Source organism: Peromyscus californicus, unplaced genomic scaffold (assembly GCF_007827085.1).
Source record: "Peromyscus californicus insignis strain IS unplaced genomic scaffold, ASM782708v3 Scaffold_8__1_contigs__length_139910024, whole genome shotgun sequence".
Lineage (NCBI taxonomy): Eukaryota > Metazoa > Chordata > Mammalia > Rodentia > Cricetidae > Peromyscus > Peromyscus californicus.
The window spans coordinates 26,798,460-26,826,444 of NW_026294606.1; the positions used below are offsets into that span (position 1 = coordinate 26,798,460).

General features: G+C 45.5%; 1 protein-coding gene across 6 annotated transcripts in view; it reads right to left on the reverse strand.

Moving 5' to 3' along the window:
* Positions 1 to 27,985, reverse strand: part of Rreb1 (ras responsive element binding protein 1) — a 187,308-nt gene that overhangs the window by 59,673 nt on the left and 99,650 nt on the right. For 5 of the 6 annotated variants that reach the window (XM_052728322.1, XM_052728323.1, XM_052728324.1 and 2 more), the window contains exons 2-4: positions 9,036 to 9,137; positions 4,659 to 4,764; positions 3,334 to 3,546 (exon numbers count right to left, since the gene is read on the reverse strand). In XM_052728322.1, the coding sequence (XP_052584282.1) occupies positions 3,334 to 3,504 (171 nt within the window). In that variant the 5' untranslated portion in view covers positions 3,505 to 3,546; positions 4,659 to 4,764; positions 9,036 to 9,137. The other variant, XM_052728325.1, reaches the window with a different exon arrangement.

Below are 27,985 nucleotides of genomic sequence, written 5' to 3' on the forward strand. Positions count from 1 at the left end.
TCTGACCAACCTCCACATCCTTTTCTGGTCTTGGGTATCTTTGAGTAGATTTCTTTTCACTTGCACTCATTTGAATGAGTTTCTGCTTTTACTGTTAATACCAATTATTGAGCACATGCTGATCAGTGAATTTACAGCAACATCAGGTCTGGGGTTTTTCCTTCCACAATCACTAAGAGATGCTCATAATTATGGACCCCATTTTCTGGAAAAAGAAACTTTACAGTACAGAGGGACAAGGAACTTGCTCCAAACAGAGAACAATTAAGAAATGGACACCAGCTTAACACTCAGACTAGCTGCTCAATGGCCCATTACCCTAAATCAAAATCCTAAATAAAGTCTGCCCCACAGCACAGAAAAGCAACACCTTTCTGGTTGTTCATGAGATGTCATGAGAGGAAAGGTTACCCTAAAGACTGTGAAAACAAATGGCCCCACCAACCAGACGGGTGAAATGAATATGGGATGATGGCTTGTTTGTGGCTGTCTTCTCTCAAATTCTAAGCTTTTTTCCTAACTTGTAGAAGCAGTTTGAAGAACTAGGCTAGTCAAACATTTTTCCACTCTCAAATTCTAAGGAAGCTGAAGATTACAAAGTCAGATAGATAGATAGATAGATAGATAGATAGATAGATAGATAGATAGACAGATAGAAAGATAGATAGACAGATAAAATCTGGTTTCACCCAGTTATCCATACAGGTCTTGTTCTCTCAGAGGCATAATAAGAAAATGCCTCACAGCTAGGTCAAAACTTTAGGGAAAAGTCAAGCTATGAGGTATTTATGTCAAGTCATCAGATTGACAATACTCTAGACATTTTATACTAAAAGATTTACCAGTAGGTGTAAATTTGTGTACTAAATCACGTTTAAAAAAGCCCAAACCCAGCCAGACACAGTGGCTCATCTCTTTATTTCCTCAGAAGACTTAGGCAGGAGAACTGTTTAAGCATCCAAGTTCATGCCAGTCTGGGCAACACAGTGAGACCTTGTCTCAAAAAACAAAACAAAACAACAACGGAAAAAAAAAAAACCACACACACAACACCCCCCCACCCCAGGCCTCCAAGTGAATTATTTTAATAAAATCATCTTGTGGTCACCTTGAAGTAGACACCAGGCACATTGTGTGGAGGCACAGAGAGCTGACTGATATTGACTCTAGGGTTGATCATTAACCTCTGTCAAGCCTGAAGCTGGTAATACTGTTGTGCAGGCCATAATGTAAGTTCACAAACCCCCACAAACCCCGAGGTGGTCTATGGAATCAGATTTACTAACATTTAAAGGTGGACAGAATAGTCAAAGAGCATTGTGATGGTGGAAAAGGCCCACTAAAGACATCTGAGCCGTCGTTATTATAGCCACACTGGTGAAAGAAACATACTTCCTGAGCTGAGAGATAAAATTAGCAGCTAATGTGATAACTAACCAGTCCATAATGAAACAATCTGGCACCCCTGTCAGCATCCGGCCAGGGCTAATCTCTCCTGGAATGCTATGGTCACATGGAGGCAACCTTTCCAAAGGCACTCTCCTGCTCTCCCTGCCAGCAGTTGTCAGGTAAGGGCCTGACACTCACTCCCTGAGCTGGCTGGCCACTATGCTTTGGTGCCTTAAATTGGGGGCTGCGTTTAGCACGTTACCTCTGGCCTAAGCCTCCCTTCCAAAAACAAAGCCACTGTGTCAGATCCCTGAAGGAGAAAGGAGGTGGACGACAATTGGCCCAGTTACACTGCACTCCTGAGAAACAACCTCTACTCAGTATCCAGAGGTGGAAGGAATGTTGGGGATCCTCAGTGACCCTAACTGTCTCGAACAACTAGGAAGGGTCTAGAGCCTGGACTTGGAGCGGCTATGCCCATGCCATGCTATTTAAGGAAAAGCTCTTCGCTGTCCTCCATTCATTCTTGGTAGAGCAGAGAAGGATGAGTAAGACAATGACCTCTCATTTCTTAGTCATCCTTGAATGCTAGACACCTGGCACAGTAGCTAGCCGGAAATAGAAGCTGGGTCTATTGTTAAATGAGTTGATAGACAAGAGAGACAGATGGAGAGATGGACGGACAGGCATATGGGAGTGGAAATAAACCTTTTCTTCCCAGGATTAGTGCTCCTTCTGTACTCAGGCTGAGTATTTTCTCAGGCACCCACAGGAAGAGAGGCACACGAAGGCAAGGGAAAAGAGAGAGAGAGAGAGAGAAAGTTATCAATGCTCCAAACCTAAAACATCCTGAGCTCTACCGAGTCCTCAGGCTTGAGGCGAGGAACAGAGGCATGCACACTTACAGACTTCAGAGGACGTGGGGCTGCTATCACTACCGAGGGGGCACACTGTACTAAAAACCTGAGAATTTGTCAAAAACCCATCATGGATGTGCTTGGAGAGAAATCTGTATAAGAACAGTCATTAATTCACAAAAGCCCCAACAGGTTTGTTCTCGTTCCACCCTGGATCCTAGACAACCCGAGAAGAAGGCCTTGTCTCCAAACAAGGTCTTAGTGTAACTATATTATACCAGGAAACAAGAAACTAATGGGGAAGCCAGTTTACATTATTTGATTTCAGAGATGGACTGAGAATTATTTGCCCTCTGCCTCCTTATGTACCTTGTTGAAAATGTTGCTATCATGACAGCAGCAGCTTTTCAAAAAGTGCCCCATTTGCTCATTAACTGAAAAAGACAACATCTTGTTCTTAACAGAGGAGACGGGGGCTGTTCTAACAGCATTCCTCCCAATTTCTGTTCGTGCATTTACTCTTTGCAGCCTCTCCCGATCCTGTGACCACTGAAAACTCAAGAGGATTAAACAGATTGAACTCAGGGCCTTGCACTTCTGTGAACTGAGCACAACCCTTTTCCATTCAATGGATCTTTAGACGGGATTCTCTGAAGCCATAATTGCGGGTCTCTAAAACTAGAAAGCTGAATCCTGAACAAACAGGAATGTATTTGCCACCTAATGTGAAGACACTTGGGAGAAGGGAGAAAAAAGGAATCAAGGAGCTACTGTGTGAAAAGAAAAGAAACCACATCGTAGCAGAGGCAGTCAAGTTCATTTCTTTAAACATAAGCTTGTGCTTAAGTCAAATCACAGGGCAAGGAATAATGGTGTTTTCCCTGAAAGATACAATGGCAGAATTTCCTCCATGCAAAGATATAAATCATGAAAACAATCTGCTCCTGAAAAATGATGGAGGCCTTTGGGTATATCTTTAATTCAGAATGTGTCCAGGGTTTCCTCTTAGGCAGCTTGGGAACTTCTCCCCTACGTTCTCACAAGACGAAAGCCACAGGTTGCTACCACCCAACCCACAGACCCTTACCTGGTTCCTTCTGCCAATCCGATTTGGTCCTGGGGGCTTCATGGGGGACTTGATGTCCTGGGGGCTCCCACCATTCTCAGTAACATTCGCTACGCTCATCACTGCCGACATCATGGTGTTGATGGAAGACAGGTCTGAGCCTTCTAAACCAGTGGGTGAATTTGACGTCATCGGGACGAGGTTTTATGCTTCTAAGAACTCTCTGCTATAGAACTGAAAAACAGATATTATTGATGTTATCATGAGCATTTAGGCTTGTCACAGTCACGTAGTACTAATCATAGTAAGGGAGACAGATCCAACACCCTTATCCTAGTTCAAGCCCATACCCATAATAGAGCTCAAAATGACTTTTTGTTTGTTTTTTGAGACAAGGGCTTGCTATGTAGCCCAGGCTGTCCAAACTCACTCTGTAGCCAAGATGACTCAGAACTCCCTGATCCTCCTGCTTTAGGTTCTCAAGGACTGAGATTACAGGTATGAGCTAATACACCCAGTTCCAAAATAGTTAGAGCTTTCTTCTACCGATGTAACCTGTTTGCTTTCTAAGTGCAGGCCACCAACAGAATTCCTGTTATCTGAAGCAGCCTTCTTTACCTTTTCTTTTTTTTAATCCCATGTGTATTGTGTATGGTGTGTTTTGTGTTTGCATGAAAGTGGGTGCATGTGTGCATATGCATGGTTCCCTGGATAGCTGTCTACTTTACGTACTAAGGAATTGTCTCTTGAAGAAGCCAGAACTTGCTGATTTGGCTGGTCTATCCCACTTGTCCAAGGATCCTGTCTCTGCCTCCTGAGCATGGGGATTATGGGGCTGGGACTAGAGTTGGGTGTGTATGTGTACCATACACACCTGGCTTTTTAATGTGGGTGTTGGGGATTCAGACTTTGATCCTCACACTAACAGGGCAAGCAGTTTATCTAGGGAGCCATCCCCATAGCCCACGACTTTCCTCATCTTGGTGAGCAGAGGCTGACAAGAGAAAACAGGGCTGCGTTTGCTTAGCACATTCCGCCCTGCACTTGCTTTCTTCTACCTAAATGTTCTAGACTTAAGAACTAGTTTATAGGAAACTTCAGGTTCCCTCTAACTTCATGGCTACAGTGCAGTGATTTAAAGGTGTGTGTGTGTGTGTGTGTGTGTGTGTGTGTGTGTGTGTGTGTGTGTGTGTGTGAATTCTAAAAGACAACCCTGCAAGAATTAAAACCAAATTTAACTAAGATTAAAAACCTTGTTTCTTTAAAAACAAAACAAAACAAAATAAAAAACGTAAGCAACCTATAACTCATCAAATGGAAGAAAGAAGGGCCGCCATTCTAATTACCTCCATTTCTGTCCCAAGTGACAGTCCCTTGTTATAGCTGTCATCCACGTGAAGCAGGAAATGACTCTGTTGAGTTCTTTTCTTCTCTTGGTATCACTCCTTTACACTGGAAGAGAAACAGGGGACACTGGATTAGTTAACTCAGCAAGGAAAAGGACTCAGTACTGGCTGGGAGTAAACGGTACATGCTTGTGACCCTAGACACGGAAAGCAGGGGTATGAGGATCTGAATTCAATGCTAGCCTGGGCTGCATAAGAGACTCTATCTCAAAAAAGAAAAGGAATAGATTCAGTCTTTTCGCTTAGAAAGAAAAAAGAGGAACCATTTATTTGCTGTGACCTCAGGTCACTATACTCACAAAATACAAAGACAAATGAGAGACAATTCTGTCAGCTTTTTCCTCCCCACCCCCCAACCCCCAAGACAAGGTTTCTCTGTGCAGCCCTGGGTGTCCTGGAACTCTCTCTGTAGATCAGGCTGGCCTCGAACTCAGAGATTTGCCTGCCTCTGCCTCCTGAGTGCTGGGATTAAAGGCGTGTGGGGCCACACCTGGCCTATCAGCTTTTTCTTATAAACTGTGTGATGTGGTTCATCCTAATGTCCCTATACTATGCTGCCTCCCACACCCTCAACAGCCAAGGGATTTCCTAGTATTTTACTCTTTTGCAGCTACCATTTCACACCAATTTTTTTATACTGTACCCCATTTCTTCATAGATCCCCACCTGATCCACCTCATTTCTCATTTCCTAAGAGCTCAGAGTCTAGACAGTATTAGGTCATATCTAGAAGACACCTGGGCAACAGGAAATGAATACCAAAAGGAAATCCATAGCCCAAGCCACATCAAAATCGACTTCATTCCTAAACTAGAAGAACATAGGTGATATGTTCTTCTCATTTTTATCTGGTAAAATATTCTAGATCAGTGGTTCTCAACTTTCTTAATGCTTCAACCCTTTAATGCAGTTCGTCAGGTTGTGGTGACTCATAATCATAAAATTATTTTGTTGCTACTCATAAATGTAATTTTGCTACTGTTATGAATAATAATGTAAATATCTGGTATGCAGGTTATCTGATATGCGACCCCGGTAAAAGGGTCATTTGACCCCCAAAGGGGTTGTGCCCCACAGGTTGAGAACCACTATAAGTACATGAATCCCTGCTAGTAATAACTGTTGGTATCCTAATGAAGCAGGAGCCTAAGGTCAAGGCCATCATCTCATTTCCAAACTGATGCTTGGGAAAAAAAACCATAAATTTGTGATTCATTCCTTCAACTTTAAGGGGATGCAACAGTGGGTCCCACCCGTAAGAGCCACAGATGTACAGCCTTACAGAGCAGGAAAGGCCTGGGGATGGAATTTTGTAAAGAGATGCTTCTACCAGCAAAGTAGTATTAATCTAAAAATCCTGCCCCAAAGGCCAGAGAACCTCAGAAACAGAATTTTGAATGTCAAAAGATACAATATGGGAGCCACTCAGTAGTAGGGAACTTTTTGGCATACATGGGACTTTGGATTCAATCCCTAGCACCTCCCCTCAAAAAACAAAATGTGCCTCACATGTTGTTATGATCTGACGTGTTCCCTCAAAAGTGTGCATTATGAACTTAATTCTCCAATTCACAGGCTAATGAACGGTCTTTGGGTGGGGCCTTCTAGAAGGTTGCTGACATCCAGGGAGAAGCAAGGAGGAGTGAGGAGACCGACTCTGCCTCACTGGGGAACGACACGAAACTCAAACCTGAACTGCTGCCTCTTCATGCTAGCAGACCACAGAAGGTTATAAAAATTAATAGTGTTTGGGTGATTTGTTTTTGAGGAAAACCATGAAGACAAGAGTGCAGATTCAGAAGAGTGGACACGCATACTTCTGTTTAAACAGATTGCTAACCAATATGTCATCAGTCCCTACTGTAACCAATCAGTATGCACAAACGTGCATTTGGCTCAGAAATGAACTCATCTCTTTCTTTTAAAGATTCCCCTCTGTATTTTTAATGTATAGAAAAGTTTAAGATCCTTGATTAGAAATCATCACTATACTTCTACTATTTCAGTAAAGAGAAAATGAATCTTTCTACCAATTATTACCGAGTTTAGATGATGAACTTTGGTTTTACCACTACTTTTTTTTTTTTTTTTGGTGGGGGGAGACAGGGTATAAACCTATATAGCCCATCTTTTTGTCTGTATTTAGACAAGGTCTCTCTACCTAGTTCTGGCTGTCCTAGAACTCTGTGTGTAGATCATGCTGGCCTCTAACTCAAGAGATTCCCAATGACTTGAACTCCAGAGTGCTGGGATTTCAGTTGTACACCACCATACCTGGCTTATTTATCTATTGTCTTTTTGTTGTTGTTGCTTTTTTGAGACAATCTTTCTGTTGTAGCCCAGGCTGGCCTCCTTCAGACTCCCTCTTACTGGGATATTTATCTGTCTTTCAAAGAAGTTACGCCAACCCTGGATTACATTTTTATTTCTGTTAAAAATGACCATATACAAACAGACAGGAGGAAGGTACAGCCGGGTGTGAAAGCATTTCTCACTTTACTGTTCTTCTGAGGACTCCTTACGGTCTGGATGAACAGTAAGCAGCAACGACTATAAGCAGAAGGTTAGGTGGGGAAGCAAGCTTAGGCTTCGGTGCTAGGATTAAAGGTGTGCACCACCACGCCCAGCCTTCTTAGGGCTGTGTTCCACCATGCCCACCTCAATAGGAAGTGACAAAACATATTCACTGGACAGAGGTAAACTATTGGTAATCCCTGCCCCACAGTCATGACAGCCAAGAGGGATTCTTTCAAACTATCTTAAGTGTTTCAATACAGGCTGTCCATGCAGCAGGAGTGCCTAGAGCTAGCTACCTAGCACATTTTCCTACCTGGAAAGAAGAAAAGCCCTGCAGACATGTTTCCCACTGTCTCAGCAGGAAAACATTGGCTACATTTATTTCCTCCTTGGGGATAAAGTGTCAAGAGTGGCACTGAAAACCCCTCTGTTTGCTTCCTTTATGTATTGCTGGGGTATAACTTCACGCCAGTTTAGTCTTGACTGAGTCTGGCACTGCAATTTCCCTTTGGGATCCTGGAACAGGGCAGAAGGAAAAGACTGGTGCAAAACGTCACTACTTGTTCTGCCTTAGGGCAAACAAACAAACAAACCCCAACATCCATCTTTACATTAAGGCAGAAGTACAGGATAATTTAACCAGAAACAAACTGGCCAGTTCTAGTTGATCCTTTGTAACCACCCAGCAATACTGAACAATAACCATCCAAATGAAAACATTTAAACCTGTTGATACTCATGTTATGAAAGTCAAGTTTTCTCTTTGATTCTCCCACCCATTCTGGTCCCCACAGGGACGCCATTTCCCATGTATGCCCCACACACCCTGTGCCTTGAAGAGGATGCTAATGAGAGGATGCCCCATGCCTTAACACAAGTTCCAGGTCACAGAGAGAAGCCTATGCTTACACCCGAGGGGCTGAAATCCCACACCATGTGAGGTTAAGCTGTCAGGAAAGATCCTCCTATCTACTGGCCTAAAAGATGGTTTTAATAGTTTAGGATCCATTTACAGTGTTTTTGTTTGCTTACTTGTTTGTTTTTTAACCTAATAGTTACAGACCTAGAGAATTTTCATTCTCTCTCCCACACAGTTTCTTCTCCTATGTGTTGCATCTAAGATCATTTAAGATTTAAAACAAAAGTAAAAATGATCAACCTGCCAAGATGACTAAATGAGTAGTGATGATTGCTGCCAGCCTTGTTCAATCCCCATGACCCACATTACAGAAGGAGTCAACTGATACTCATAGGTGGTCCTCTGACCCCACCCCCCAACATACACACTTTAAAATCTTTAAAATAAAAACCACTGGCCCATGCTAATACGAACACCTGCAACTGGAATCAGAGAAGATCAGGACCCCAGATGAGGTCCCAAGTCCCAGAAGAGACTGACCAGCATCATCAGGCTGACTATTTCAGCTTTACCCTTCTAGTTTTGAATCTGTGGTTTGGATCTGAAGTGGGGTGGAAAGGAGAAAAGAGGAAGGAGGAGGACGAGTGTCTGAAGTTTTGCTTCCTGAGATGCAAACCCCAGACATCCTGAGATTCCTCATCCCACACCAGAGACTCAACGGATCGAGAAGAACCAGCAAGTTGCAATTTTAACCTTACTTTGCCCTACACTTTGGGAAAAAGAAAATGGATGTGGTGCAGGAAAGAAGATAGGATAAGACAGGACACATGGACTTGGAAAAGAAGCAGGACAATTCAAGTCGAGGCTAGAGGCTAGGAGAGGGAGAGCATAGAAGACTGGTCATTACTGTGACTCAAAGAAGCCTATAAAGAGTAACTGACCTGTTTTCTTCTTTCTTCTGAGGAGCTGACACAGACTGGGCCCAAATGTGGGCAGAGTCACACCTCACAGCCACCACTTCTGGAGCACAGAGTTGGAATGACCTGGTGGGGGAAAAAAGGTAACATTAGAAGGGTTTAAAAGAAGGAATAGCCGGGCGGTGGTGGCTCACGCCTTTAATCCCAGCACTCGGGAGGCAGAGGCAGGTGGATCTCTGTGAGTTTGAGGCCAGCCTGGACTACCAAGTGAGTTCCAGGAAAGGCACAAAGCTACACAGAGAAACCCTGTCTTGAAAAAAAAAAAAAACAAAAAAAAAAAAAAAAAAGGAATAATTCTGCTTCTGTATCGTTTCCTCTACTCAGCACCACCATGATGAGGACAATTCCCATTCCCTATCTGCAACTGCAAGCAAACTTTAGTTGATCGCACCAGAATCCACTCAATTGCTGCTGAAAATGAGTGTGTCTTCAACAGCCAGGCCCCCCATTACCTCTACCCAAAGTTCACCCACTAGTCCAGCAATTCTGAGGACAATGACACATGAGAATGCTCAGACTGCTGGCTCTAGGTGAAGGTAATAATCCTGGGATAGGAGTATAGCTCAATGTCAGAGTACCTGCTTAGCATGTGTGAGGTCTTGGGTTTCATCTCTGCACCACAAAGAAAGACAAAAATGGCTGAATAGATATGGATGATCCTCCAGCATAGATGAAAAACAAAAGAGAAATAGCACTTGGTGCTAATGGAGGCATGGCTTAACATATTTCAAATAAGACCAAATGCATGGCCTTCTCTTTCTACAGAAACACACACACACACACACACACACACACACACACACACACAAACATCTCCACACATTCTCTTCAGGAATATGAGAGTGTCTGCTCTGGAGTTTCAGAGGTCTCAAAAGCACTGATCCAATGGTTACGTCTGCTCCTCGATGCGGAGAAAGGTGGGATGCAGCACGTTCCCAGAGCTACAACTCCGTTTCTTGCTCTCAACACAGCATCTCTCAGCTGAAGCAGAGTGCAAACTTAAGCAGAATAAAACCTGGGGTATAGCTCGGAGGACCAGCACCAGCTTAGCATACACAGGGGCTCTAGGTTCCATGTCCAGCACCACAAAGTGGGGAAAAAAAATTCCCATATAAACAAGAATGTCAAGATGCAGTTGTTCGGCACATTTTCTCACTTTATCTTCTTTCAGAGCATCTGGAAACAAGCTGCGTAAGTGTGTCATATAGCGGTCATCTCTATATAGCTATCATCTCGATATAGCTATCATCTCCCATCTTACTTGGAGGCATCTACAAACAGGCCCCAAGCACCTTGGGCAGGACTGGTCTGCGTGGATGGGAACGCTCCATCACCCTTTGCTGTCACAAGCACTTCCTGGGGTTTCTGACACCATGGTCCCCCAGCAGTTCTTCTGTTTACACTTCAGTGACTCCAGTCGCCATCTTTTATGGTATTCTCTTTACACTTGACATTGTTCTTCACTATTAATAGAAGATGCCTATCCAGGGAGAGCGGGGTAAGGATCTTTTATTGTTTTATGACCCATCTTAAAGAAAAGAAGTTGGGGTACACAGCTCAGCATCCTTTAAAATACAAATCAAAGGCTGGACATGGTAGCATACACAGAGGTGGGTCTAAGGCAGCCCAGCTAGGCTGCATAGTAAGAACCTGTCTCAGATAAATAAATAAAATTCCCATCCAGTCTTTAAAAATGTCCTTGCAGAACATCCCTACCTATCTAAACTTATCACTTATCTAGGGAGAAATTAAACATTATTTTTTTAAAAGAAAAAAGTCTGGAGTACATAGCTCAGCGGTAAAGCATAGGTCTAGCTTTACCCCCCCCCCCATTTTGATTTTTGCAGATTGTGTTTCTCTGTGTAATTTTGGATCTCGCTCTGAAGACCAGGCTGGCCCGGAACTCACAGAGATCCGCCTGGCCTGGCTCTACCTCCCAAGTGCTGGGATTAAAGGTGTGCTCCACCACTGTCCGGCTAGTCTAGCATTTTTGAGGTCTCAGATTCATTCATTTCTTCCTCCTGTGCCACTCAGTGAGGGAGAGAGTGAGACAGAGAGAGAGAGAGAGAGAGAGAGAGAGAGAGAGAGAGAGAGAGAGAGAGAGAGAAACTTTCCCTGATTGTGTTCAGTTTTAAAGTAATAGGAGGTTTGGGATGTAACTCTCATGCAAAGTATTTGTCTAACTTAGGCAGCTGAGGCTCAGGGTTCAATGTCCATCACCGGAAAAAAAAGTAAGAGTACTGCACAATTTTTAAAATGTAACGATAGATTCAGTAACAAAGAGTCTAGAAAGAAGCAGCCCCTCCTATTTTTCAATAAACTGTCAAGGTCTCCAAACAAGTTAAGTGAACTAAAGCATGCTCCCAGGGTCAGAGGGTCTGGAATAACACATTTACAGAACCGAAAAATCCTATTAAGACTTAGACCCACTTCCTTCTCTCTCCATTAGACACTTAAAAAAGCAGTCCAGCCCAGAGTGACTTCCCCACACACACATAGAACCAAGGGGGAAGGATCCACTCAAAGCAAAGGGTCAGGCTGGATTTGATTCTCAAAACTGCATCCTCTATCTGACCTTGGATGCAAACCGATTTGGATACTGAGAATGCTGACCAACAAGAGCCACCTCCCTGTTTGTTTTGAGTTCCACTAGGTCTCAGGGAGTCATAAAGCTGGGAGGACGGAAAAGTACAAGGCGATTCAAGATACCCCTCACCTCCATCACTACCACTTCAGGAAAAAAAGGGTGTGTGTGGGGATTGTTGCTAGTTATGTCCAAGAAGAGAAAATGTGACAAGGACTGGCTACAGCATTTGAGGGCAGGTGTGGGGTGCTGACTATCTATCTGGATTTTCCTTCCCAGAAGGCTTGTGCAAGTCCAAGAGGCAGGATATCTTAGAGAAGGCAGAGGCCCCTGGGAGGAGGAGGGGTGGGGAAGGCCAGCCCCACCTCCCACTCCCCAGATAAGGGACAATGCTATGCAAAGCCAGAAAGAGAAGATTAAGGAGCCTGTCTCCAGGTCCAGGGAGATAGCAACAGAGAGATGAAAGATAAAAAGCAAGGATGATTTAGAAGTAAAGAGCGGCATCCCAGCTTCTGAAGATGAAATCTAAAATCTCTCCTCAGGTTCTCGGGAAATATGGAGTAAGGTGAGATGCCGAGGATGATGGCCGTTATAATACTTGACTGAAAAAGGCTACAGCGTGAGCCCCTATAATGTCCAAAACTACATTGGATGGTTTGTGAGGGATGTATGAGGAGAGAGCTGACTTGACCAGTTCAGGCCAACCCAGAACAAGATACAAAGTAGAAGATACAAGAGTAGAAATTCAGCTATGAAACCGATTGAAGCGCTTGACAAGCTACAAAGACATCTAAAGGGTGGGCTAAGCTGGGGACAGAATCTAACCTGACTAGATATACCACCAAGTCCAAGCCTGCCCAGCCCCAAGCCCAAGGCAAACCCGTATTTGCTAACCGGGATGGCCTTGTACGTGCCCTGAAGGCTGAGAGGGCTGGGATGGCGGCTCTCTGAATTCCAGGAAGTTGGTGTGTTTCTTGGCTTGGGGGGTAGGCTATGCTTTGGATAGGGTGGCAACCGATGAAAGTCACCAGGCCCCACCCCACTGGCACAGGCTTTAGTAAAATGAAGGCTAAAGCATGATGTAGCAGCACGATGTAGCAGCACCCAAGCCCGGCTCAATTGAGCACTATGAGGTGCCATAGCCAACTCTGTATTGCTTCCTCGAATGAAGATGGGTTGCTAAAAGATGGAAATGAGCATGAAAGTAAAGGATGAAATGGCCATCCAGGGATGAAAGAAAAATGCATGATCTTTGTCTCTTCTCCCTCCTTCCTCTACAGGAAATGCTCACTCTAACCTGTCACTCAGAAGCTCTCCGTGAGAGCCCAAAGTTTGCTTTCTGCCCCTGTCACCCACCAGTACCCATGGTTACCACTCTACTCAGTTTCTTGCCCCTAAGTGTGCATGACACCTCCTTCACTCTTGGGCTCTACCTCAAACTCACACCTCTGAGGGAGGGCCTAGCAGCCTATCTCAGGGGACTTTATTCAACCCTGAGAACGAGCTCATGAAGGTCAACAACAAGGTCAAAACCCCAAGGATTTACATCAATGACCTTTCTGAGAGCCACTGGCCTATCAAAGCCCTGAACAAACATCAAAGCACTGAAGCAGAGCCTAAGAATCCAGTTCCAACTTTGCGTTGACTTTCTATAGCACAACTAAATACGAAAAGGGGAAAGGAAGTATCTAGGCTCCTCCGGAGAAACAACACGTTAGATATAAGCTTCAGACGGGGTAGGACTGGAGTGCAATGCATGGGCGGCCAGCAAATGGTGTTCCTCAAGCCTATGCCACTCCTTGAGAATCCAGTTTCTTTGAGACTCTTTGAGCACTTTGGCCAGGATTTCTGTGGACCTGGACCTCCTCCTTCCTTCGCCTTTTCCTCTGCCCCTCCTGGGCAGTAAGAAATGTGCAACATGGGTGGAGAGGAAGACAGAAGAGTTAGAGAGCATGACTACTGCCTCCGACAGCCCTAGCATTAGCTCAGGATCTACTGAGGTGTGCCTCTTCATAGACACAGGACACAGGAGGGAGGGAGGATGGTAGGGAGAGTCAATGGGGAACACGCCTCGGGTAGCTCAGAGCATGTTTAGCATCCATGGGGCCCTGGGTTCTATCCCTAGCACCGTACAGATGAAAACAAAAGCAAACAACAAAAGGTGAACAGCTGGAAGAATGCAGAGGCTGCTGGACGCTGGACTGGACCATCATCATCACCACAGCAGCCACTCATCTCCCTGCATCTCTGCTTCTTCAGAGGAAGGATGTCGGCAGCACCTTCCCTGATGGCACGCTTTCTTTCCTATAAGCACGCAGCACTGTGGAGAAGCTGACTCCTCTCCTTGCGGCTCTTCTCCAGGGAACACATCTTACAGACAGGATCTAACAACTGCCAAATTCACAAGGCCAAGACGCAGCTGCCACCTGGCAGCCATTTGTCACCCAGCACCCTCCTCCCCTGGGAGGGGAACACGGGTGGCCCTTGGCACCAGGCTGTGAGAAGAACAAGTCCCTGGCCCTCTCCCCAGGCAGGCCAGACTTTTCCTAAACACTGTTTTTCTGCTCGGCCACTAGGTCCTGGTATTTCATCCCTTTCTTTCCTAGCTTAGCAGAAGCCTCTACTTTACCAACAGCCGAAGGAAAAGGGGGCAAGAGGTCAAGGTGGTCTGCACCGCACAAGGAATGCCTGCCTGTGCAGACAGAAGAGCAAGAGTCCTTACCTACCCACAGTACATGGCCACATGGTTTAGGGTGGGGGCTAAGCTTGACTCCTACCGCACCCCACCTCCAGAGCAGTTCTGGCTTATCAGGTAAAAACAGGTACAGGAAAGGCTAGGCAAGGGCCTCTATAATATACGTGGGTTGTAGAATTTAAAACTGGAAAAGACAAGGCTATAAATCACAGAAAATAGGATTCAATTTAAGAGTATACCAGAAGCTTGCTTGTATTCAAGTACGATACTTCCAGAGAACTGGGGGGTATTTCCTGAGACATAAACTCTATGCCAGAAATGCAGCAAGCAGTTTATATGTATTTAATCCTCCTCCAAATCCTGTACAGCAACGACTAGCTATCTGATGGATGCTACACACTACCAATCTGGGTTTCTGTGGCTCCAAGATTCCTGTACCAATCAAGACACCACCAAGAGCACAGAAAAACCCTTCAGTGGAAGGAAATGAGCAATGTAAAGGACTAGGAAACCAAGGCAGTGGAAAACCAAGAGCTAATGGAGCTGGAGAAGCTGAGAACATTTTCTGAAACACACAGAGCCTGCTGCAAATGCTGCAGGACTAGAAAGGATGCATACATCCCACAGGTCCACCAGGATAAGCATGAGGAATGGCAGAAGACACAAAGAAACAGCGCTGGGACCCGTGATTCTTTAAACCAGGGCTGTTTGCTCGTTTGTTTGTTGGTGGGTAGTGTTTATTTCATTTTATGGTTCTCCAGGTAACAGTTCATCGCTGAAGGAAATCAGGGCAGGAGCCTAAGAGCAGGAACTGAAGCTGACAGGTGGAGGAATGCTGCTTACTGCCTTGCTCTGGTTTGGCTTAAAACAAAACATGAATTTATCGTGTGTGGAGGTCAGAGGTCAACCTGTAGGAGTTGGCTCTCCTTCCATCATGAGTTCCTGGAATCAAACTCAGGTTTACATGCTTGGTGGCAAGCACCTTTATTTGCTGGGCCATTTTGCCAGCCTTCAACCAGAGCTTTGAAAGAGAACAGCAGTTGGCTGGAATGAGGCCCGGTAAGGTCTGTCACGAGCTTGCTTCTTCCGGGTGTATTCACACAGAAAGGGTAAGCAACTAGACACCAAAGTATTAAGAAAATAATTTTAAAAAATTATCAGTCTGACCAGAGTAGTATATGACTCTTCTGGCTGACAGGCTGCATATTTCTGAGCCGCAGTTCTCCTATCTGAGAGTGAAGGAGGCTTATTCAAACACCTGGTACGTAGTCTGAGCTGCTGATGTGATGCTTCTTCACTCAGCATTCCCAGTTACCCTCTCCCCCCCGTGCTGTCTACCTGGAGCTGCCTTCAGCTTCTCTTACTAGATTTGCAGAGTTCGGATAGCAGCCCAATTTGATGAGCTTTGTTTTTAAAAAAAAAAAAAATCCCATTTCAGCCCCTAAGTGAGACAATTAAAAATACGTAAGTTGGCTTATCATCACAAATGCAATCCCACTGACAGCAGCAAAGAGCAGAACAGCTGCTGACTCTTGCCATGCTGTATGGCAAGTAGGAAATAAAACCCATCCGGCTCTGTGCACTGCTGAAATAAATCCTGGTCAACTCCACATTTGCTAAACCAAGGCAGTATACACTCCTGGCACCCATGAGGACGGGGGCCACGGCTGCTGCTTCCTCCATTCCCCAACACACCTTTTCTCTTCCAACGGCAGCACCTGAACCTGGTGCTGCTCACAACCAGTAACTTGCCCTGTCCATTCAGGCAACTGGACTGCAGTGATCTGACTCCTCTGGGCACTTCTGTGAACTAGAACTAAGTATCCTATTACAGCTTTCGGGAAAGCTAGGGTAAAGTTCAGTAGCAGTTTGCAGAGTTTGGAGCCATATTCTTCCACCCTTTCATGAATCCTGAGGTCTCAGGCTGGCTTTTCTGATACGCTAGGGAAAGGGCACGGCAGAATCAGGAATTTCGGCTCTTCCCTGAGGAGGAGCCCAGTGCAAGAACCCCAGGGCAGGCGATCAACCTCAGATTAGACGGGACTGCACATTCCCAGAATTCAGGGCAGGTGCAGGATGACTCTCCTAGGAAACCCAAAGTGATTTTGTGGAAGATAAAACTACTGTTGGAATTGCTCCTCCCCTGGCTGCTTCTAGAAGGCACTGAAAGGGGGAGATTCACATCTTTCATTTGCCCACTGGAAAAGTGGTCAGCTGTGGTCAAAATTTCACAGTGGGTAATCAGACATTACCAACTGTCAGCTGACAATGACTGTGCTGGGGAAGTGACGTGCTCCCAGGGACCTGATGGGCTGCCCTCTTTGAATGGAACAGATGGTTGTTGTTCCCGCCACCCCCCATCTCCCCAATTTTCCCTCTAAGAAAAGAATTCACCACTGCACATGTGAAGGCAAACACATACTCTGAGATATAAGTGGTTGGTGAATGTTTATACACAGTACAAACCAAAAAAATCACCGGCAAGCAAGTGGTTTTTCTTAAACAGTGAATCAAATGTGACTACTATGGTGCAAGACATGTCCCTCCTAAGAGACCCTGTGTCAGGAAATCATGGCACATTCTGAGTACCAACAGGCTTGTCCAGCCCAGCATATGTCCAGGCTTGGGGAGATTAATGCAGTACTAAAAGAAGTCTGAGGTTCTGGTTCTGACTACCCTGGCCTTGAACGCTGGGAGGGTGATTAGTTCATCAACTGCACTGCCAAAGGTGTGGCGTGCAGGATTAGGTTTTGGTCATACTGCTGTGAAGGGTTGCTCTCCACTCCGGGGCAACTCTGAAAGAAACCTGTGTCCCCAAGGTACACAGGTTCATTTGCTTTAGGTTCACCCCCTACCAGGTGCTGAACGCACACAGGCTTCCAAATGTCGGTTCACATCTTGCAAGCCCCACCCTAAACAGACAGCTCCTTTACAAAGAACTGAATTCCCACCAAGGGTTACAAAGTATACAAAGAAAAGGAAAGGGAAGATAACCAAGAGAGACAGGTCCTTTCCTTGAACTCCCTTCTCCTATCTAAGTCACCACGTGGCCAACACTGAACCCACAGCTAAAGAAAAAGGGGTGCCCTGCCCCCAGACCCAGGAGGGGCCCAGACATCTGGGACATGGCTGGATGGCTGGCCAATTCCAAGAGACAGATACCTGAGCATAAAGAATCTCCCTAGCACACAGATTTGGATAACCAAGCTAATGTCTATTTACATAAGCGGGAAGTGATTTACACATTCTCAATCAAAAACACAAGGAACTGCTTTCTCGTCAATGGAACGCAGTCCTGCATTTCAGGGAGAGTCATTTGAAATACAATCATAAACGGAGCATGTGACAAAGGCACTCCCGATGTTCAAAGAGAACATCCCTACTCTCTTTATCTTCCTCTCACAGTTTGCCATCCAGTGACAGGAGGGGCCAAGCCTCTAACAGTCCATACTTTTATCTCCTACTGACCACTCAAAGCCAAGGGCTGGACTTCCTCACGCTAGCCTGGAGGGGCTGTTCGACTTGTTTTAAATACTTGCCTCTGCTGCCTGTCCCAATGCCTCAACAACACCTACCCAAAATCCACTGCAGCAACAAACTTAACAACCTTGCAGTGCAATAGAGTAGACACTTAAAATTGTTTTTACATTTTAACTTATTTTGTGGGCATATGTGTCCCACGCGTACCCATGGCACATGTGTGGAGGTCAGAGAACATCTTGCATTCTCTCCTTCCACTATGTGAGTCCTGGAGATAAAACTGAGGCCACTAGGCCTGGTGGCAGGAGCCTTTACCACTGAGTTATCTCACCTGCCTGAGTCTTGATGTGGGAGAGGCCTGACATGGCCAAGAAAAGGACATGCTGTCTGGGGTCACTTAAGCATCTACAGCAAACACAACAGCTATCTTCATCAAAGTATACAAACTGTAACAATAGCTAGAATAATGCACAGCTTACTCTTTTTTTTAAAAAAAAAAGGATCGTACTATGCAAACAAGGTTGTCCTTGAACTCATGATCCTCCTGCCTCAGCCTTCTGGGTATTGGGATTACAGGTGTAAGCCGCTATTTCCATCTACATACATTACTATTCTTACCTTAAGTCATATGTGCTACTATTCCTTAGCCACTGGAAGCAAGAGCACATGCTTGTGTGCACCCTCAATGGAGAGTAGTGCACTGGCTCCCTTGTCAATCAGCCCGCCCAGCCCTAAACACTCAACTGTTGCAGTGCCTGGGCGGTCTACAGTTTGGTCTCCAAAGCACCCCTGTCTGCTTAGCCCAAGATCTGGATAACAGCAGCAAAGGTCACTTCTTTGTGCACCATCGAGGCAGCTGTGAAAGCTATGTTTGTTACTTACGTGTGCACCGATGGGCCAGAGAGAATTCACCCAGAGCACAGCAGCCACTGCCCACCATGAGGAAAAGTTCCATGTTCTGGTTTAGAAAATGATAAAAAATCAAGATGCTAACCGCCACCTTTCTGGCTGTATGAAGATCCTCTCCATAATCCAAGAAGGGATACTTCCTTGTCTAAACATCTGTCGCTTCTCACAATTTCATAGACAAGAGAGCTGAGTGGGAGAGGAGACAGGGGTAAGGATGGTAAATCAGGCCAGGGGCAAGCGACAAACTAGACTATTTACAGGTTGAGTCCCCAGCACCACTTTCAAGGCCACCACTCCAGAGCACAGACAGTATTTCTTCAAGCCACTCCACTAGGGGAGCTATGCTACCCCATCGCAGCCTAGAACTGCTGTCCATGAGGCCTCCATCCCACAGCCACAGGACGTGAAAGAACAGGAGCCAGATAACTGGTTCAGACCCACCAGCAAACAGCTTCAACATCCTCAAGCTCCCCCCTCCGCCCCCCCAGCCATGAAGTTAGGAACAACCTGTACAAAGAAAACTTGCAAAACAATGGTATCTACAGTACTCATTGAGTACACCTGAGGAAAACTTCAAAGCTCTTAAAGATGCTTCATTACAATTCGGGGTGGGGTGGGGTGGAGTGGGGTGGGGTGGGGTGGGGAGAGGAAGCAAACCGGCAGTCCACTAGACCCAGGCACATACATACTTCTGCAGAAGTCAACATACAATTCAAGCGAACAGCGGTTGCCTAACTGGATTGGAGTTGTAAGCACACTTCCACAGGTATGTTAGAAGCTGCTCATATCTTGACATTATCCCAATGAGAAGTACAATATTTTTTAAAGGAAACAATTTAGTTCTACCTATCTTGTGTGGAAATGGTAAAAATAGTGTGTTTTACTAGTTCTAACCCAAATTCATAGTCAAAGTTTACTGGCAATCACATCAGGCAAAGAAAGTTCCAGAAGATGCTCTGCACTGTTTCTGTGCTCTGGGTGGGAGGAGAACCGGAGCCTGCCACAGAGCCTGCCATGTGCAGGCTCTAGGGCCCACTGAGGCTCCAGCTATCAGAGACACCAGGAAGCAAGCGAAAGAGCCCCTGGCTCGCAGGCTGGGAAGACAGAGCAAATACAAGGAGTGAAATTGCAACCCAAGGGAAAGTGGCCCACGAGCCAAACTGCTTTAAAGCTGTGGGGCTCACAGAGGTGCAGAACAGGAGGGCAGGAGGGCAAAGGCAAACCTCAACTTGAAGAAAGGACCCAGCTTTTGGCCAAATGTTAGCAACAAGAACACAATGTGGAGAAAGCATGGGTTCCTAACGAAGGGACCATGCTTTTCTTTTCACCCTTCTCTAGGGAGATGCCGAAGCCCATGGTTTGTGTGCATTTATTTATTTATTTAATTACTTTTACCTTCAGGTTGAAAAGCTCTCCTTAAAATGAGGTAAGGACATGAAGTGACCAAGAGACTGTGTTCTCATGCCCTTACTTGGCAGGAGAAGTTACCACCACCACTCCATCCCCACCCCCCATCTAACTACAAACCTTTTGCTTTGTTTCTGACCCATGAAAAAAACTCCTCTGGGAGTGCTCAGAGCATACAGCACATTGTGAGAAAGGAGGGAGAGTGGAGTAGGGGAAATGGCAAAGAGGGGGCTGGCAGAATGACACTGGGGTCAAGGTTCCATCTGGGAAGGGATGAACTTTAGCCTGCCACTGTGGAAACCCACTGTCGGGCTTTTTTTTTTTGGCCTAGGATGAACTAATCATATCCATATTTATCCATATTTTAAAAAAGCGTTTGGCAGTAGTTTTTTTTTTTTTAAGGGGATAATTAGAGGCACATAACCCCAGTTAGGAAGCAACTTGGACAGTTTAAAGGACAGACATGAAGACATAAAGAGGTACTGGTGGGGAGGGGGCATGGAGCATCACAAAGGAGATCTGAGAGGAAGCTTTTGCGGCCAGGGCAATGTTCAGAACGATCCTGGGCTGCCTGCCTCAGGTAATACAGCGGATGACAAAGCAGTTAGCAGATGCAGGAAATTCCTCCTGCAGGAGGGAATATGGGCCATACAGTGGAATGAGACTGATTACGGAACAGCAGAATAAAGAAAGTCTCGGGTCCTCAGGCGTGGCAAGAGGCTCCTTTGCCCGCTAAGCCAGCTCTCTAACTTTTAAAAAGTTTTATATGAGTCTACTTTAAATGACTAGTCATGACCAGAGGCTATAGCATTGGATAGGGCAGGTCTATAGTGCTTTTTCTAGTATTCTTGGGTTACTACATTGTAGTCCTTTGTTTTTAAGCCCCAAGGCAGGAATAAAAATAGTCTAGTAAGAGGACACAGTTCACAGATGTAACTTACTTTGCTTACTATTTATGAGTTTCAGTATATAGAGAGAAACAGCCCATGAAACCAACAAGACAGGGGCATCTCCTAAGCAGGCAAATGAGTCAATCCCACCTTACTCATCCACACAGTTCCTGCTCAAAACAGTCCTGTCCCAAACAAAAAAAAAAGTGCCCGAAACATCGGGAGAATGTTTATAAATCTAGGTCCCTTTTAAATGCAGTTTGGGAGTAGAGGAAGGTATAGCTTGGTGCTAAGAGTGTTGGCCAAGCATGCCTGAGGCCCTGGGCTTAAGCTAGTCTAAAATGAGGATAATACCTTACTAACTGTATAGTATTTACAATTACTGTGGGGGCTAGTGAGACGGGGCTCAGTGGGTAAAGGTACTTGCCACCAAGCCTGAAAACCTGAGTTTGATCCCCAGGATCCACATGGCAGAGAGAAGAAACTTCTAAGTTATCCTATCTAGGGGCTGGAGAGATGGTTCAGCTGTTAGGAGCACTTGCTGCTCTGGCAGAAGACTCAGGTTCGGTTCCTAGCACCAACATGGTGCCTCACAACTATTGACAACTCCAGTTCAAGGGGATCCAATATCTTCTTCTGGCCTCTGACAACAAGCACACATGAGGTCCACATACAGGCAAAACACTCATACACATAAAACTAAAATTTCTTAAAACAAACAAACAAAAAATGCCAGGCTTGGTGGCGCACGCCTTTAATCCCAGCACTCATGGGAGGCAGAAGCAGGTGGATCTCTGAGTTTGTGGCCAGCTTGGTCTACAGAGTAAGTTCCAGGACAGCTAGGGATACATAGAGAAACTCTATCTCAAAAAAACAAAAACAAAAAAAGATAGCACACACATGCCCATACACATACATACACAAATATATAAGCTAAAAATTAAAACAAATAAGATAAAAATTTAAAACATATAGTGGGACACGGGGGCATGTGCTGAGACAGCAGGAACCCCAGTTCAAGGCCAGCCGAGGATGCACAGTGAGTTAGTTCTACGGCAGCCTGGCTATGTCACACAGCACGACCTTTTCGTCTCCTATTGTTACTGTTTCCTCCCCTGCGCTAGGGACGAAACACAGTGCAGGAACTGTATTCCATCTACTCCCGTCACCCCAGGCTTGTCCATCCCTGTGCCACCGCTTTCAGGCAGGACCCCGCAGTAAGTGACAGCAGTGGCATCGACAGGACTTCCAACCATCCCTTTTCTTGTGAGGATAAAATGTAGAATTTAGTGAGCTACCATCACAACACATAACAGTAACTCAATACCCACTGGTCAAATCGGTTTCTAAAACCTCCTGAAGCCTACTTCCCAAACACGGCTCTTTTTCCTACAAAGGAAGGGGGAAATGGTAAGCCCCGGCCCTTTATTCAGGTTTGTCCACATCCCATTTATTCCGAGAGTCCAGAATGTTTGGTAATTGTTAGAGGAAAACATTCAGCCTATACATTGTGGCCATCTCTAAAGGTGCTCCCAGAAAGCCTTCGGGGATGTGTGAACACGCCCCACACTGTCAACTCCTGGGAATTTCACGTCACAGACCAGAAGGTCGTCTTATTGGACATGTTTGTTTTGTAACTAACAAAAGGTTATGAAGGTCTTAGTGAGCCTTTGACATTGAAACCATGAATTAAAGCTGGGGTGCCCTAAAAGTTGTCCCCTTTAGACTGCAACGCATAAACAGCCTAGACAAAAGAATAAGAATCATGAGGAAATGGGAATATGACTCTGATTAGTAGGCATTGGGTGCTGAGCTAGCTTCGTCCTTATTCTTGCATACATCCTTTGAAGATTAGAAAACTAATGTTTTGTTTTGTTTTTTTCCTTGCTTCAAGCTGTCAAAGAGTTTTTAAAAAGAAACCTGAATTGGCATGGTGGTGCACGCCTTTAATCCCAACATTTGGAGGCAGAGGCACCTTTAATCCCAACATTTGGAGGCAGAGGCAGGTAGAGCTCTATAAATTTGAGGCCAGCCTGGTTTACAAGTTCCAGACTGGGCAAGTTCCAGGCAGGGCTACACAGTGAGACCCTGTTTCACAACTCCTCTTCCAAAATACCTTAAGAACAACAAACAGGATTTGCACTCTCGCTTCCAAAGTTGTGGGAATGAAATACTCCTAAGGCCTCAAATATTACTTATATTTATGTATATGTATATTTGTATTTTGATAGGGTCCCACTGTGTGGTCCTAACTAACTTGGAACTCACTAGGGAGGTCAGGTTAACCTTGACCTCATAGTGATCCACTTGCCTCTGCCCTCCAGTACTGGAATTAAAGGAATACACCACTATACCTGGTAAATATTTCTTATGATAAAAATGCTACCCCCTACCCACCCACAACCACCACACAAACAAAATCCACTATTAGGCCAAGAGAGGGGAACTACTCACACACTTCCCACCCAGAGGGCAGAAGAAGCAGGTGACAGAATTGGGGAGGTCCTCCCATCTATCAGAAGACAGGTGTGTGCAGGGGACAGGGTGTGGGAGTGGCAAAACCGTGGGGGAGCTGATACTCCAGCACCAGGTGCTGCTGAAGGCCAAGGGGTGATTACAGAGGGTGTGGGGGGCAAATTATGGGGAACTGGGAAAGCTGGGTTTGGGATAGTAAGGAGTATAGGCTCAGAGTAGTCTGAGAAGATGATGTAAGAGTTCAGAAAACCTGTTCGAACATGGTGACTGGGGGAGGGGGTGACTAGAAAGGGGAACAAAGCGAACAGGGAAGGTAAACCAGAACAATTTTCAAAAGAAGGCAGGCAGGCAGGCAGGCAGGCAGGCAGGAGAAACAACAGCCAAAGGCAAGTGGCCCGAGGCACGAGGAACGGGGATCCAGAAAGAAGAAGTTTCAGACGCAGCGTGACAGAGCTGGGCTACATTTTATTCTAGAGACTCTGGGTGTGACACAATGCAGAGGCCTGCCCAGAAGGTGGTGGCAGTGTAGAAGCGGTAGGGGAGGGAGCTTGAAATAGGGAACTGAAGAGACACTCCCTGCCTCAAAGCATAACAGATCCCGTTCATCTGAATAAGATAGAGTGGAATCCCAGAGGGTCCCAAAAGGCTCCTTTGCTTCATCATTAGCACACAGTAGGAATTCAAATATTGGACCGGATTGGTAATCTCCAGAAAACAGGCAGTTCGTCCTAGCTGTGAGTCAGAAGAAGAAAATGGGGCGAGTGCCGGTTTAATGAACAAAGGAACCCAGACAGCAGCAGGCAGGAGACGGCCCAATGGCTGTCGGAGACAAACAGGACCCCCCCATGTCCACTCCCACCCCCCCCAACCCCCCCCCCCCTCCGCACCAGCCCAGCAGCCAAGGAAGATGAAGCTGAACAGAGGGACGCCTCAGTTTAAGTCTTTACAGGACATGACCTCAAGGTACTCACCATCATCGGTCCTGAGCCTGATGGATGGCTCATGTCTACAATCTCAGTATTTCCAAGATGGAGAAAGTTCAAGGTCATCCTCTGCCACACACAGACTACAAGTCCAGCCGAGACTATATGAGTCTACCTCGAAACACACACCCTCACACATGCACATCCCAGACGTGTCTATAATCTGTAATCCTGGCAGCACCGAATTGTGAGTTCCAGGCCAGACAGAGCTACAAAGTAAGACTCTGTATCTCAAAACAAAAAAAAAAACACATTCTCCCTCTCTCTTTTCTCTCTCTCTCTCTCTCTCTCTCTCTCTCTCTCTCTCTCTCTCTCTCTCTCACACACACACACACACACACACACACACACACACACACACACACACACACACACACACACGGTCCCAAGAGCAGTGAAATGGCACTTCTGGAAGGCCCTCCTCCTACTCAGGGAGTCTATGGCACTCTGCTCCCCACTCCTGATGGGTGGCAGAGGAAAAGGAAAAATGTGTTATTTCAAACACTGCATCTTATACTCCAGTAGTTAGAGGCAAGCCTGTTACTTTTCTTCCAGCTGATACCCAATCCAGTCATGTAGCTGTTCTCCTAAATATAAACTAGTAGATTCCATGCACAAATACCAAGAGCACCAGGTCTTCCAGAGAGGAGAAAACACCTTCCAAATTCTCAACCCAAATCCTTTCACATTTTCTTTCTGGGCTGAACTCTGCAGCTCTAACAGAGATACCGCACAGTGTAAATGCGGGCTGATGACCACACAAGACAGGGTCTCACTATGTACTCAGAGCTGGCCTGAAATGCAGAGTTGTACCTGCCAAGGCCTCAAGTCCTGTAATTAAATCCAGGGGCCACCATACCCAGCAAAAAGAAGCACAAGGCCCACCAAGAGCATTGTGATCTGGGCAGTTCTCAAGGTGCAGCCAAGCCTGGACCAATCTGTGAGTCAATGAGTGTGAACTCAGTTGTTCTTTTTTAGGTTAGTTCTTTTGTTTAGATTTGACTCAAGACTTCCTTCAATTATCTACGCCATCACTGGAGGACCTCAGCAGATCAAACCATTTAAACTGATGAAGGGGAGGGAAGTAGATGGATGGAACTTTGAAACAACTTATGCAAATAATCTCCTCCTCCTCCTCCTCCCTACCTCTGCTCTTTCCCATCTCTATTCAATTACTAGATGAGCAACTGTTGCTCAATTCCTAGACTTCAGTCAAAATGTTAAAACCTCAGTTGAGCCCTAGCTTGCAGAAACTAAAAATTTCGGCAATTTGGGAATGAAGCATTATGTTCAGACCATACAAAGCATAGCAGTTGTTCCCAGCCAACATGAAACCTGAAAGAGGCGATGCTATCTTTATCCTCCACCTAGAGTCAAAGTCAGTACACTGTCCTCGGCAGCACTGCCAAGGAGCCATCTCATCTGCAGTCTGCTGAGTACAAGGGACAAAGCAGGCGAGCAAGTGTGGGGACCAGCAAGGGACACCTAACAGCAAGAGCTATCGGAGCCGCCTTGGAGAAGATGAACTTGATCGTCACGTTTTATTATTTTTTAAAATGTGTTTATTTTTATAATATATATATGGCACACATGTTGTAATGTATAAATAATATATACATAATATATTTATATGTACTATTACGTATATATTATAAAATCTACACACATATAATATGGGTTTGCATGTGTGTGTACTATGTACATGTGTAGTGCCTGAGGAGGCCAGAAGAAGGCACTGGATCTAGGAGAACTGGAGTTTCCAGAAGATCATGAGCTACCACATGAGTAACTGGGAACCGGACCTGGGTTCTCTGGAAGAGCAGCCAGTGCTCTTAAACTGCTGAACCATCTCTCTAGACCCTGTCACAAATTTTAAAGGATGCAAGGAAATAAGCCATTCTTTTGTTTGTTTGTTTTTGTTTTTACGAGACAGGGTTTCTCTGTGTAGTTTTGGTGCCTGTCCTGGAACTTGCTCTATAGACCAAGCTGACCTCGAACTCGCAGAGATCCGCCTAGAGGCGTGCACCACCACCGCCCGGCTGAAATAAGCAATTCTTAATGTCATTTGGAAACAAAAAATTTTCATCAGCTAAATGCTAAATGCTAATATGCTAAAATGCTAATAACTAGATCCCTTCCATGTAATGTAACTCCTTCCACGAGCCTTCTCAAGTGGAAGGCTGAGAACCATTTTACCCCAGCTCTTGGAAGGAAAACCACATTTTCTCTATTAACACCGAAGACTCAGCCTAAACCTTTAAACTGTCTCATGGAATCCAGCTTCGCAGAGGCATCTCAGAGGGCGCCGAGAGATGAAAGGCCACAGAAGAATCAAAAGGGAAGGTGATGAGAACAGGCCCTCCTCCCTCCCAAGCCAGGAGATTGCACATAGGTTAACTGAAGAAAATGTTCTTGTAATGTGACTGGACTACCTCACTCTGAGAAACCACTTCCCACTAATTCCTTGGTTCTGCCCCTAACAACCTTATTCTGCCTATTGTTCAGTTTTAAATGACTGAGCAACTGCAGCCTAGCCATGCACCTCCATGATTGGCCAACACTGTCAGTAGGCCACCACACATGTAAACCACCAACGCACAAAGCTCATGGGAAAGGGGCTTAACTTAAAATGTGAACTGTCACTGTCATACCACACTTCCTGCTATTTCTCAGATTGTCTCCATCCAAGAAAAGGTAAAAAATTATGATAGGGCCTGGTAAACTGTCCCCCTAAAGATCGGCGAGCACGCACACTGTGGTTAGGGAGCGGATTCGGGAGCCATTCTCTGAGCCTGGATTCAATTCTTGCATCTACCACTTGCCTCCTGACCTTGTGACACCAACCTCTGTGCCTCGGTTTCCTCAGCTAAAAGACGAAGACAGTAACAGCAGCTACATGATGTGGTTGCTGTGGGCAACAGGAGTACATTTGTTAGGTGCTGAGAGACTGGGACACACAGTGAAATCCCTCTGATGCTTGCTGTTGTCATATTTGTGATTCAGATGTTTCCTGGACATTCACACTAGTAAGTGCTTGTCAGTACTTTAGGCTTAATTCCTCAATCATAAATCCAACTGGTGCTAAAATTTCAATTAAGTCATTCTTAATCTTTACCAATACCTCAAAAACTCAGTATAACAGCTTCCCAGGGCCCCACTGAAGTTCCTTTTTTTGCTTGGGGTGCTAATTATCAATCAAAGAACCTAAGGCCTAGCACATAAAAGCAAACACGCCACCGTGGAACAAGCCAGCCCTCCAGTTTCTGATGAAACCTAAGAGAAGCTTAATCGTTGGTACCAACAAGTTCCAAGGTGACACTTATGCAGCTTATTTGGGGGAACCACACTCTTGAGCATCACTGTGAAGAACAGTTAGCTCATGGTTCGGCTTTAGGCCCAAGTCTTCATTTTTTTTTTTTTATGTTCAAAGTAAACCCTCAGGAGAAGGAATGATAAAGGAGACAACGCAGGTGGCTCACTAGTTAGAGAAT